Below are 13,967 nucleotides of genomic sequence, written 5' to 3'. Positions count from 1 at the left end.
AGCCACCTTGAATATATGTGAAATGACACTACTAAAGTAGTTCCTATTACTAAAATTGATTGGATTCCATTATGTTTTAATGTCTTCCTAATTTAAAGCTCTAAAACATGTAATACATCTTGTCAGATGCTCCTGACATACAGATATCTGCCATATATGGAACAATTCCACACTATTAATCAACTAGCCAACTTACCTTTATTGATTTATAAAATTTTAAACAGAACACATGTTTCATCTCTGTAGCCTAAAAATGCTTATGATCATTTTAAACCATATTTGTACCATTTTATAGTCCATACAGAATTGCGTATGGGCAGTTTTCACTGCCTGTGCCCTTGGAAGGTTGTGGAGAGCCACCGATGATCTAAAACAGGGTTGAAGCTCGTTTAATACTACCCACATCACTGGTATTTGACCTGAGATGATTTTTATTTTTTAAAAGATTTTATTTATTTATTCATGAGAGACACAGAGAGAGGCAGGGACACAGGCAGAGGGAGAAGCAGGCTCCATGCAGGAAGCCCATTATGGGTCTTGATCCCGGGACTCCATCACAGCCTGGGCCAAAGGCAGGTGCTCAACCACTTAGCCACCCAGGCATCCCATGAATTTTATTTTTTAATCCCTTTCTACCTGCATTTTGCTTAGACTAATAGTAAATTATTTTGTGACCCAAAGGCTTACCAAGTGCCTGGGCTAGTTGGAATTAAAGGTAGGAAATAAAATTACAGGTAATTGAAAGTTTACCGTTTAAAATATGTCTATCAACCCATCATCAGTAGCATTCTCTATGAATTGTATACAAGAGGCTGCTGTCTCTTCGATGGATTTTGACCAGCCACCAAGATTTCCAGCAAAGTAAGGGGAGATGCTAGCAGAAATCTGGTTGAAGTATGATACCTGTTTCAGAAAGAAAATACATTATTTCAATTGTTGACTTAGAACTTTTTCACATAGGGATCTGAGTCTTGTTGGTATAGAGGAGGCTATCGCCCTGATCTGGGGATGTTCTGGAGTGGATCTAAAAGGATGACCTTAGGATTCCCCTGATGTGGAACACACACGATAGAATTACAGTTAATTAGGAAATGTGGGTAAAGGATTTCTCTATATATGCAGGAGCAAATTAAGGTGCAGATGTTTCATCAAACTTACGGTACAGGAACTGCTGTCAATAGCATGGATGAGAAATCCAGCACATAAAATTTCACTTCTGCTGTACTGAGGAGAAGGTGGAACTGATGGTAGAGTAACCGACTTCACTGCCACCGTGTAAGTGTTGCTGAAAAATGAAAGGGCATTCTCTAAGTTATTCTGAGAAATGAAGAACAGTTGTTAGAAAATAAATTCCTGCAGTTAATTCAACTTGTTTATATAAGTAGAAGTGAAACTATGGAGACCCAGCTCTTCTGGATGAGGGTTCTGCATTAGAATACCTTCTCTATGGCTACATTCAAGTATAGGGAAGGGTTAGGGGCCGCAGGTATCTTCCGCCTAAGAATTACTTACACTTTGTGCAACTCCACAAAGCTGGAGTCATGTTCTAAGCATGTTTTATTATGCCCTAATGGGTTGTAGTGACTGCTGTTAACATTTGGCTGTGTATCCCTGAAGACTTTTTTATAAATCTATAACACTGATGTATGCCAATGCATACAAAGATTTTTGCATAAATACAATCATTTTCTAAATACTGGCCTACAATTTGATTTTTGCCTACTTATAAATCTTTGGAGGTATTTCTGAATCAGTGCCTCTATAGCTACTTCATTGTTTTTAATGATGGCACAGCACTCTACCATAATTTATAAGATGGACCTTCAGTTTATTTCTCTATCTTTTGCCATAATAAATGGTGCTACATTGAATGTCCACGTGAATTCATATTCACCCATGTGTGTGATTTATTTCCATAGGCCAGCTTTGACCTGGGAAACGATGCTGGCCAGTTCCAGGTGTAGACCTTAAATGTTCTAGAAGCATCTACCTCTTATTTCTTTGAGCACTTAACTCTTAGGACACTTCCCCTTAGAACACAGACACTGTGCCCGGAGAAGTCCAATGCCCACAGAGAAGTCATGGACAAACTCTCTAGTCAACAGTCCTAACTGGCAGCCAGACATTTTGAATGTCTAGCATAATTGAGCCTTTGCAAATTCTAAACCTATTCCTGATGTTTTATTTGGCAGTCACTGCATTTTTGGCAGTCACTGCATTTTTACTGATAATGGAATATTCCAAAGTTCTGCTGACTATCAGCATTAACGTGCAGACAGCAAAAGGAAAAGGAACTGCTTCAGGAACCTTGAATGGTGCTTTGCATGCAGGTGGCATTTCATAGATGACTTTTTAAAATAACTGAAGGTCCATCTAGAAAAAATTCAGATGAACATCACTCAAGACCAGAAATGCCAATATTGCTTTCCTTATTTTCATATCAACTTTTGCATTTCCTCCTCTTCTATAAAACATTACTATAACACTTAAGTCCCATATACTCACCCATCTTTGAGAGGCCTTCTTCGTGATACAAGTACTACCAAGTCTTTGGGTTTGTCACCATTCACTACAGGACAAGTGATATAATATATCTGATCATCTTCACTCACGCAGTCTATGACTTCACAGGACCTATGTAAATACAACAGTGAAAGAAAGGCTACACTTTTCTACTTGCTTGAATAAGGCATTCACATCTGTTTGTTTATAGAACTCCACTACTTTTTTTTTTTTTTGAGAACTCCTGATGCCTACATTCAGTCTTCTGCTCACATCCTCCCAAAGCCAGCATTATTTCCCAAAGTCTGTCTTTAGAAAGCTGTTTGGTCAGCAGGAATAATAATGCATATGATGGAGAGAATGGTGGCCATATGATTCTAAGGTCACTGCCCTCAACACTTCAGAGAAAGGCATTTATAGTTGTTTTCTACAAAATTATTTCTCTCCCTAGGATCAGGTAATAATATCTGAAGACTAGTGAATTATAAGGACAGTCATGGAAGAAGGACTCTTAGATAAAGGAATATGGTATGCTGGTAAGAGCACCAAGTTCAGAGTCAAACAACTTGTTTTTGAATCCCATATGCATACTCCGTATCTATGTTATATTAGGCAAGTCACTTTATTTTTTTCACCTAAAATGCAAGTAGAATAACTATGGAGTTATTGTGAGGATTAAAGGAAAACATCTGGCACAGTACCTGAATCAAGGTAGGTACACAAGACAAGTAAGTTGAGTTAAAATTCATTCATTCATCCATTCCTCCATCTATTCAAGTTCAGTTTGGCTGGAATGTCAGGTGATGTAGAAAATAGTACAAGGAACATTTGAAATGAATCAACGCCAAAGTTTAGCTATTGTTCGTGCTAATAGTTTTGTACTTAGAGAGTATCTACAAATATTGATGCAAGAGTACTGTGAAGTATTCCTTCTTTCAGAGTGTTCCACTATGATAGCATTAACCATGATGTATTATTCTGGCATCTATGCAGATGTAACTCATGTCCCCAGAGGTGTTTCACTTTAGCGGTATTAAATTGTCTATTACATGGTATTAATCATTATCAGGTTTAGCCATTTTAAAGCTGAGCTTCTAACCTCATCAAGGTTAGGAAATAACTGATAATGCCTAATAGGAAGCCCGTCTCCCAGCAAGATGCCCAGTGAGGCCTTGGGTGCTGTAGCCCTGGAGCTGGGACTCCTCGGAGGAGGGGACGTGGCCCTAGTGTAATCAGACCCTGTCCCTGCAGGTGAGGGGACTCAGCACCTTGTATTCCAGGAAGGGAGCGACAGAGCAGAGGAGATTGGTTTGGGATGCAGGAGACAGGAAGTAACAGAAGGAAGAGACGTGGGCTTGAAGGGAGTTGGCCCTGATCAGGAAAAGCAGGAAGGAAAGCCTTTGACTTTGTTACTCACACAGCTGCCCCTCAGCTTCTCACCAGAGAATGCTGCTTCACGGAAAAAGAAGGAACTGCTAATTAAATACCAAGAGTGGGAAGTGGGAAGGATGATTAGATAAACACTTCCTCAAGAGCAACAGAACTGTGTATTAAAGTACAAGGGTGTGGAATTCAGAACTCGATGGATCTGGGTTCCAATTCAGGTTTGGTTGCTCTCCTGTCTGTGCCATCTTGGCAAATCTCAGAACCTCCCTCTTGTTAAGTGGGACTAATACCAAGTGTAGAGTTGTTGGTAGGATTGCAACAGATGTAGGTAAAGCATGTCAACTCAACAGAAATGATAAATTATTAAGATAATTTTTGTTTTGCATCTCTCAATAGCACTTGATGCAGTTTTCAGTGCAGAGCCAAGTTCTAAAACATACTCTTTCATTAATAAACAACAGGTCATATGTCGGGCAATGGAGATGGATTGCAATATGGAGACCACCCTTTACATGATGTTATTGAAGGAAATATTTTAAATGTATTCTTACACGTAATGGGGGTCCCACAAAGGTCTCTTGGTAAAGTCAGACAAGAGATGGTAAGTCAAGTGTGCAGGCCTTTCCACATGTTTCTCAACCCAAACAGATAAAATGTCATTCTCTTCCAGGGTATATATTTTTATCTAAAAGATAATAACAGGAAAAAATAAATTATAAAAGAAATATGGATATTTTGACTTTTAAAATCACACACAGAGTCATAGGTTGATTGTACTAGCTAAGGTATCTCGGCACCTGAATAACAATGAAGCCAAATCATGGCAATTTCACTTCGAATATTTGGATGTCTAGAGCTTGGACCAGGATGTTATCCTCTATGTCCTCTATATAATTAATATGTGACTTGGGTTATTTAATTATTGTGCAACAGTTTGATCTTGAAAAATAAAAAAATGTAAGCCTTTATTTTTTTATCTCTTTGTGATATTTCCCTGCCTCTACCCAGGAACAATAGAAAATATCAGTAGGCTGATAGAGAAGCCTGTCAATTCCTCTCCAGAGAACCTGGACACTTTCTTAGGATGCCAAGCGTGCCAAGGCATGCCAAGGGGTGCAGGAAGCACACCACCACCTCTAGCACCAAGTCAACCTTTCCAAAGGGCTGCTGAAGCACCATGTTTCTTCAGCACAAAGCATTCTTTAATTTATGAATCACAAGTGCCCATCTTGCAGAGAGGCCAATTCCTGGGTTTCTAATATTGTTATTCCTTAGATGAGAGGACACCTGTCTTGGGCAGCCATTTGACATAAACGATAATGGATCCCCTGTTACTCCAAACTCTCCTGCTATTGCACTTTTGCTAATAATCAGAGATATGTGTTCAGTTAAGAACACATTTCCACCCTGCCCATTTTCTCCATCTCTTTCATGGTGCTTTGAAGTTAGTGTTGAAATGTGCCATCTTATAATCATCCCCATGGCAACAAGCTGTAAGAAGACAAATAAACAGAGGGTTAAGACTTCACTGTAGGAATCGAGCAGATGGACAAGTCAGGCTGTGAGGGAGAAAAACCTTTATTTAAACATAAACATCTTCAAGAAGAGAATCAAGAAATAAGAAATTGACTAAAAGCAGCTTAGAAAGAAAAGGAGTGGCTATTTGTTCACACCATTTTACCTCTAGTTGATCCTTGTGCCATGACTGTCTTTAAACTGAGCCCACAAACGAGGACATGACCTGGGCTGTGGACGTATATCAAACAGAAAGCCATGAATGCGGCTCCAGGTGGTGGCTGAGACTCACCCCAACATAGCCATGCCTAACTTTGTCCCCTATAAGGCAGGAGTAAACTGAGGTTCCCTGGTGTAAATCCAGAAGGAAGTCATCAAAATTTGGTGGCCCTGGGACCCCACATCAGACTTCTGGGGCTCTGCAATCTCACAAGAGGCAAGGGCAGGTGGCCAGGTTAGCTTCTGTCAGATTCAGGCCTTGGGGCAGCCATGGTCTACACTGATGGAATAAGGGTGGGGAGGGATGTAATCTTGGGCTGAGTACTGAATTGTGTCTCCTCAAATTCATATGGTAAGTTCTCTCAGCACTTCAGAATGTGACCTTATTTGGAAAGACGGTCCTTGTAGATGCAACTAGTTAAGATGAGGTTGTAGCATAGTTGGATGGGCCCCTAATCCAATAATGACTGATGTCCTGATAAAAAGGGAAAATTTAGACACAGATATGCTCACTGGGAGACACCATATGAAGATGAAGGCAGTCAGGTGACACATTTAAAGCCAAGGTCCGCCAAAGATGGCCAGCAAACCACCAGACGCTAGAGGAGAAGGCCTGGAACAGATTCTTTCTCACTTCTTCAGAAAGAATCAACCTGGGAGCAGCTTTCTAGAAAAGCATTGTGATGGCTTCCTAGGGCTGCTCCCTGGGTTGCAGACACCTGCTGCTGCTTCCTCTCCCGAAGCCACAGCAAATGTCACGCTGCACAGCCACCACTAAACTCGGCCCTCCCAGGGGTTACTAAACATCTCCAGCGCCGAGTACGGTATTGGACGAGTGCACGATGTTTCGAGCCTTCTCCCAGAAGGTGAAGGTAGCAGAAAGCCCTTCTCATTGCTCTTCTGTGAGAATCAATGGCACCGATGCAGACAAAGCAGGCAGGGGAAGGCGGCGGTTGGTGGTGATCTCTTTAAACCTTAGTATTTTAGAAAAGTCAACTTCTGCTTAGTGAAAAAATTCTCCAAAACCAACTCTTTGAGAAAATGTGAAACCTTTCACGCTCACAAGAATACAGGTTAAATTCCATCTGTAACCAATCAAACATTTTATCATTTGATGCCTCGTGAATTTTATTCTATGACATGAAGCTTAAGGTGAGTAAGCTTGAAATTGCCAACAGTTTAGAACGGTATTGTTTTTTCATTCTAATGAGATTCTGTTTAATGGATTTGGATATCTTATGCCAACGGCAGAAGAGAAAAGAGTATAGTTTTAGAATTTTATACTATCTGTTTTTTTTTTTTGTTTTTTTGTTTTTTTATTTATGATAGTCACAGAGAGAGAGAGAGAGAGAGGGGCAGAGACACAGGCAGAAGGAGAAGCAGGCTCCAAGCACCGGGAGCCTGATGTGGGATTCGATCCCGGGTCTCCAGGATCGCACCCTGGGCCAAAGGCAGGCGCCAAACCGCTGCGCCACCCAGGGATCCCTACTATCTGTTTTATACTATCCGTTGTTGTTGAGACAACATTACAAGAAGGAGGACAAAGTTCTTCACAGAGGCCTGGGTGGGGAGGTGCCTGGGGAATTACCCAGGGGGTGGGGTGCGGGGGGGTGCTGGGGAGGAGAACTGGTCGTTGGAGCTCTGGGACCAGCCCCTCCCCAGCTGCAGTGAGAATAGCTCCCTCTGCTCTGTTTCCTGTACTGGGTTTTGTTCTATGGAAAGGTTTTCAAGGGTCCTTACCATTCTGGCTTTCATCACCTTTCTCAGCTACTACCCCCTAAATAAAAAGCTACTCTCCCAGGACAGTCTCCTATCCAGGCTAATTTCTACCCTGGGGATTGGGCTCAAGCTACTCACTGCCTACACAGCCCCTTTCACCCTCCGGCATCTACTCAAGCTCCCGACAAGGAGAAAAGAATCACCTCCTTTCAAAAGTTTTCTCTAAACAGTCTTGTTTTACTTTGCGGTGCCTAAGAGCTGACCTTTATGATTTAAACACTGGACTTGCTTATCAACTACCTGAAAATTATTCATCCGCTGCTAAATGTTTATGTGTGGTGTTGCCAAAATAGCCTGCAAGCTCCTTCAGAGTGAGGGTTCACCTTTTGCTTCTTGTACTGCTACTATTATGAATTCCATCACTGTACATAAAAATGAAATAAGACTTAAAAGAATTAGTACTGCTCATTTTAATTACAAATACCAGAAATCTTCAACCTTTGCTATTTAACTAATTTATATAAAAAATAAGTACAGATTTTAAAACCTGAAATAAGTATGATTCACAGCAGATAGTTGTAAGAATTATTCAATGAAGAGGTAACAGAAAAAACTAAGAGCATTGTATTTTAAAATTAAAACAATATGAAAGTTTTAAGAAGTAGGAGAGAAGAGGATGGCCTGGAAAGGAAAAAGAATCAAGTTTTATCATAAATATAATCTAAGTAACTGGAGGGCTTTGAATTCAACAGAAATGACTTAAGAATGTTGCTTTAATTATATAGTATCTTCTAATCAGAACCCACACAAAAATTAAGAATGAATTATTGATGGCTCTCCTTGGACACTAACAAATACAGCATTTCTTTGTTTAGGTTTATTTTGGCCCCAAGCTCCCAAAGAGCTGAAGGTTTTGTGTATTATATGACTTCACAAAACATGTTCTCTTCCTTCACTCCAGACACAAGTTTGCCCTTTCCAGTGCTGCTTAGACTCCAGCAATGATGCAAGAAGCAGATTTCATACTAGTAAAAGTCTTGAAGCATCTTTTATGTGGGATAAAGAGAAAAAGATCATTTTATTACATGAAACCTATGTTTCTGCATCACTGAATTAAGCATATGTGGAAACATAACTGGATCCAAAAAGGGTAAGGGAGATCCTGAAGGGATGCAGAAGCGACGACAAAGACATGGGAAAAGCCAACCATCCGGAACGAAGTACTGACAAGAGCCAAAGTTGAAAAGAAGCAGTAAAGTAGCATCTGAGTTTGCTTCAGCTTCAGGGTAAGTGACCGCATAATGTATCGTCCCGACTGGGGCATGGAAGCATTATTAATAATTATGATAAGACAATGGATTACGATGGGATCATCACTATGATGGGAGAACCAGGACTGCCCCAGGAAAAGCAGGACATAACGGTCCCCCTATTGTGGAGGCCCCTGCTCCACTGATGAGAAACAGGACACCCCGACTGTGAGCACAGAGAGTAGACATGACTGCGCAGCTGCCGGGTGCCGGGCACCGCAGGGATTGGGACTCCTGGGCTGACCTGACAGTTTAGCTAGTGTGGGCAGCAGCTTCCCCAGATCCCCTGACATGCCTGTGAAATTAGACAAATCAGGATCCAAATGATATATGTGTATTTAAGTTTGAAGACCTGCAAAAACGGTGTAAAAGGTGCCAAGAGAGATACAAAGAAATCAAGGCAAGGCTTCTTTCATAAAAAGTCCGTAATCTAGTTAGAGGAAAAGACCACGTGTAAAAAGTTAAAGTACACCATGAGACACCAACATCAATGCGATGTAGCTGTGGAGACAAGTCACAAGACAGTGCATAATTCATTGACAAATTAATTTTGAAAAAGTCATTGCTAAGGGGATTCCTACGGGGAGGGTGGAGTTCCTTCAGTCAGGGGTAATAGGGGTGGCTTCATGCAGAAAGAAGCATTTGTCCCAAGGCTTGAAGACCAGTTAGAGAGAAGTGGGATATGAGAAGTTCAGAGGTAGGAATGTTTGGGGCGCACCAAAGGATCCCAGATTCACCAGCATGGAGGAGTAGAGACAGCACTGGAAAGGTACTTGAGTCTTAGAAAAAAGTTTCTCAGGAAGATTTACCTTCTTAAAAGCAGCAGTAGAAGCAGCAGAACCACCACCACCATGACCACTTTCATTTGTGATGGCCAGCAGGTTGTGCATATACCTGGATGCCTCCTACCTTTTCCACCACACTGGTAACCTCCCAACCACTTCTGGCTGCCAGATTTTTGAGAGCCTCCACATTGGCGTTACTCAGGGATACCTAAAATACAAATGTTGTAAAAGCTGAGAGTTCGACCCACAGATATGTGATCAAATAGTTTCTGCCTCTAAGTGGGACCTGTTCAAGCCAAATGGTAATGCTGAGCTTAGAACTAAGCTATAGGTAACACTGTTTCCATCTCCAACTCTTTTTAAGATTTTATTTATTTATTCATGAGAGACACATAGAGAGAGGCAGAGACATAGGCAGAGGGAGAAGCAGGCTCCCCGCAGGGAGCTCAGTGCAGCACTTGATTCAGGGATCAAGTGGATCCCAAGACCCCGGGATCATGACTTGAGCTGAAGGCAGACGCTCAACCACTGAGCCACCCAGGTGCCCCCCTCCCCCCACCTCCAGCTCTTTTTACTCATTCATTCATTCATTCATTCATTCCTGAGAGACACACAGAGAAGCAGAGACATAGAGGAAAAAGCAGGTTCCTCACAGGTAGCCCAGCGTGGGACTTGATCCCTGGACTAGGATCACATCCTGAGTCAAAGGCAGATGCTCAACTGCTCAGCCATGCAGGTGTCCCTGTCTCCAACTCTTAATTCAGAATTCAGACAAAATAACACAAGGCCTACATGCTTCGCAAATTAGTGTCATATTAATTGGTGTCTCCAGCAAAGACAACATTATCTTTTAATATGACTTAGAATCAACAGTAAACTTCGATTTCCCTTTATATTTCATGGTCAAAAACTTTATAACGGCTAATACTTTGTTGTTGTGTTATAAAAATGCAAGCTGGAAGGCATATCATTCAGCACAAATCGCAGGGACACCAGCTCTTGATGTCATGCTGCCTGAATGCATCTGATGATAGATCATTCTGAGTAGGTACTTTGGAAACTATACACGTAATTCAAACAAGGCAGAGAAGCAACTAGTTGGTCACCACTTACTGAATGGTTTTGTTTCATTTTGAGATAAATAGTTGATATATTTCACCTTCTCATCTAACCTGGGTAGGCACAACCTGAATCCGTTAAACATGGGAACTTTCATTTTTATGATGATGCCATTTTCCATTTTAATAATGATGCAATTTTTACATGAAGAGCTCCATATAATAAAACCGTTACCTGGTTGGTTACGTCCCAGTGTACACAGAGTGGTACCTCTTCTTTGTGGGAAATAACATATTTTCTGGAAAAAAATTAAAATTAAGTAACATATCATAATAATAATGTTATAATAGTAAATAAGTTTCCTTCCCTGCATTTAGTGCAACAACAGTAATCGAGACACTTTCTTGAACTGAAATCCACAGTTTTAAAAGCTGCTTTTTAGTAGTGGAATTATCAGGAAGATCAATTTCCGTCACGGTTAGCCTCCAGCCAGGAAACATCAGACCTTCTCATTTCACATGGTGTGGGAACACAGACCCAGAGAGGAGCCTTTTGTTACATAATTTGCTAGATAAGAGAAGATAGCATGAAATCCTTAACCCAGGTCCCTTACCTGCCTAGGCGAATTCTCTTGCGTGCAATAGCTCCATGATACCGTCTCAAATCGTCCTTTAATAAAAAACAAAGCAAAATCAATAAATTTCTAATATTTCAGTGCTACAATCCTGACGTCTCTCTCTCCTAATTCAGTTGAAGGGGCTAGCTGGGGCACACGCAGTGTCCCTGCGTGAACTGTCCTCATCACTCACAGAGGCCGGGTGCATGGGTAAAAACACAACCTTTACAGCCTTTTTCTTTTTTTAAAGTAGTGATTGTTACCATTTCTGTTACCAGAATTATACACATATCTCACTATAGAGTTTTTAGGAGAGGTGAGAGTTGGCACTCACGCACCTCAGATGAGGGGAGGGTATAGTCCCACCGCAGCTAAATGTAGGGAAGTGGGAGAAGAGAGTCACAATGTGGCCCAGAAGGTGACAGGCTCCCCCGCCATGTGTGGCCTAGCCCAGGTCTCCAGGGCCTCTGTTACTTCAACAAATGATGAGAATGACGCGGGGGGGCGGGAGGGGGGGGAAGAAAATAAAATGTCCATTTTACTTTGTGATATAGAAGAGAAAAAAAAATCCAAAGAGGGAGAGGCTTGGAAGTTGTGGCAGGTGTGAGGAATTTCTGGGTGGAGCCCTGTACCCACCATTTCCCCTCAAATAAGTGATCCAATCATGGAGACTCACGTGCCAATAACTGACCTTTGACATGGGTTTGATTCTGGGAAATGTGACCAGTTCTTCCTTATCATTGACAGCATTATAAATGAGAAAAGCACTGTTGATGTGCCGGCCCCGGCCCTCAGACCACTCCTGACAGTCAAAGGCCTCCACGCGCACTCCCACTTCCACACTGCGGAGGACAACACGGGGCCGTGGGCGGAGAACCAGAGCACGCCAGGCCTCTCTGCCCGCCACCACCACCACCGTCACCACCGCCACCGTCACCACCGCTACCACTCACCACCAGCACCACCAGCACCACCACCACCACCACCACCACCACTCTTCCAAGTGAGAACAAGAATGAGGGCCCTGGGCTCTCTCTTTATCATTGCAAGTCTATGCAATTGTTAAAATCCGTTTCATCAGGTCAATGGATCTGACCTACTAGCCCCTGGAAGCATTTCCACTATACTTTCCCATCATCATGTGGGGGAAAGGCCAGCTAGGACTTTATATATATTCATGAACATATTTTGGCAATGAGGCGTGAGGGGAGTTAATTGTGCTAAAGGCAAGTTTCCTCCCTTAAAAACAACAGTTCTATATTAAAAGCATCAGATATTAAAATTGGATAGGAAACATACTCTTTTTCACATTTTAGAAGAACTAATATGAAATTAAATATTTTCATTGTGTATCATGAATAATAAAAATAACTGGGAAGCGGTTTGGACTACATGGTGATAAATAACAGGTCCATTATGAGTCAGTTGAAAAAAAAAATGAGTCAGTTGAGCATGAAGTCACTGGGACTCTTGAAAATGAAAGGAAGAGTTAGTAATTATGACAGGACCACACCAAAACCATACCAGGCCCACTGGGAGTCCCCTTTATTAAGAGACAAAAACCAGCCCATCACAATTTATGAACTATGAAGAGGCCCAAGCAAAAAGAGGGTTAATATGAGTGTCTACAGCTGTTGACGACTGAATGAACTTCCAGAAAAAAATGAGAAGGAACTTGGTTACTTTATAGTAGTACCTACACTCATCCCCAGATTGAAATAAAAATAAAAAATTATTCATGTGCAAGTTCAAATTTGTTCGTAGCTGCCTAAGAGGATTAGGTGGGCTTTACCAGGTTTGAAATGTATTGTTGACAATGGCATTGAAAACCAGCCGATCTCCCACAGTGGATGGTCCCCGGAACTTAAACATGTCCACGGACTTCAGAAGAGGGTGCGCCCCACAGAGGCGGCTGAGGAAACAGGGAAGGGAGGAGAAAGTGCCCACACTCTTAAGTATTTTCATGAACTATTGATTTGTTTAACCAATGCAAGAGACAAATACTCAATGTGCTCTCTAAATCATCATATCTTTTAATTCTTTTAAGAGTGAAATAAATAACTAAATAACGTGCGTTGAGAGTTTGTACACTCCCTGCAAATATTTTGGGAAATATCACGACCCCAAGCTGTAGGTTCTTTACCAAGATGCTTGGTGCTTCTGCTCTTGGGTGGACAGCCCTGCTCTTGTTTTGTTCTTGATAAAAGTCCCTCTGAGAAACAAGCCAATGTCCTTTGTTCTCATGGGAGGGTTCTACTCATCCTGATGGCTCAGGATCACAATCACAGAGTCATGACTCCCAGGTTGAAGCAGGGCACAGTGAAGGAACTGCCAGTTAATACAGTTCATACCAGTTCCTCAGCTTCACAGTTAACTGAATTCACTCATATATCAAAAGACTAATTTTTTTCCCTATGGGAAAATTACCTGGATTGCTACACAAAGCCTAAAGGGCTACAATGTACACATATTACAATTTTTTTGATTGTGAAATTTTGAAATACGTAAAAAGTATATTTAATCTCAGAAAGTTACTTTTGTAATTTCCTACATTTTAGATTCCCACTTCGTCGTTCAATTACTCAAAGGAATTGTGCCAACACTAAGTGAACAGACTATGCCACAGCTAATTATATTGTAAACTTTTACAATAGAATAGGTTCAAATACTTTGTCATTGAGAATGACAATCTCATTTTAAAAAGGAGCTCTCGGGATCCCTGGGTGGCGCAGCGGTTTAGCGCCTGCCTTTGGCCCAGGGCGCGATCCTGGAGACCCGGGATTGCATCCCATATCGGGCTCCCGGTGTATGGAGCCTGCTTCTCCCTCTGCCTGTGTCTCTGCCTCTCTCTCTCTC

General features: G+C 41.7%; 1 protein-coding gene and 1 long non-coding RNA gene across 3 annotated transcripts in view; one reads left to right on the top strand and one right to left on the bottom strand.

Moving 5' to 3' along the window:
- ACOT12 (acyl-CoA thioesterase 12) overlaps nucleotides 1–13,967 on the bottom strand; it is a 51,875-nt gene that overhangs the window by 7,832 nt on the left and 30,076 nt on the right. Inside the window, exons 7-15 of one of the 2 annotated variants that reach the window (XM_025438162.3) lie at nucleotides 12,904–13,023; nucleotides 11,803–11,953; nucleotides 11,109–11,164; nucleotides 10,730–10,793; nucleotides 9,561–9,644; nucleotides 4,440–4,573; nucleotides 2,506–2,634; nucleotides 1,159–1,285; nucleotides 751–903 (exon numbers count right to left, since the gene is read on the bottom strand). In XM_025438162.3, the coding sequence (XP_025293947.3) occupies nucleotides 754–903; nucleotides 1,159–1,285; nucleotides 2,506–2,634; nucleotides 4,440–4,573; nucleotides 9,561–9,644; nucleotides 10,730–10,793; nucleotides 11,109–11,164; nucleotides 11,803–11,953; nucleotides 12,904–13,023 (1,015 nt within the window). In that variant the 3' untranslated portion in view covers nucleotides 751–753. Of the gene's footprint in view, nucleotides 1–411; nucleotides 904–1,158; nucleotides 1,286–2,505; nucleotides 2,635–4,439; nucleotides 4,574–9,560; nucleotides 9,645–10,729; nucleotides 10,794–11,108; nucleotides 11,165–11,802; nucleotides 11,954–12,903; nucleotides 13,024–13,967 lie in introns of those variants that run through there. The other variant, XM_025438161.3, reaches the window with a different exon arrangement.
- LOC125754843 (uncharacterized) lies at nucleotides 2,629–13,184 on the top strand. The gene is made up of 3 exons (XR_007409753.1): nucleotides 2,629–4,489; nucleotides 8,303–8,627; nucleotides 11,859–13,184. It is a non-coding gene; the product is annotated as an uncharacterized LOC125754843 (long non-coding RNA).

The sequence above is a fragment of the Canis lupus genome, chromosome 3 (genome assembly GCF_003254725.2).
Source record: "Canis lupus dingo isolate Sandy chromosome 3, ASM325472v2, whole genome shotgun sequence".
In the NCBI taxonomy this organism is placed as follows: Eukaryota; Metazoa; Chordata; class Mammalia; order Carnivora; family Canidae; genus Canis; species Canis lupus.
Note: the sequence above shows the minus strand (reverse complement) of the source record. Positions and strands in the feature narration are given on the sequence as shown.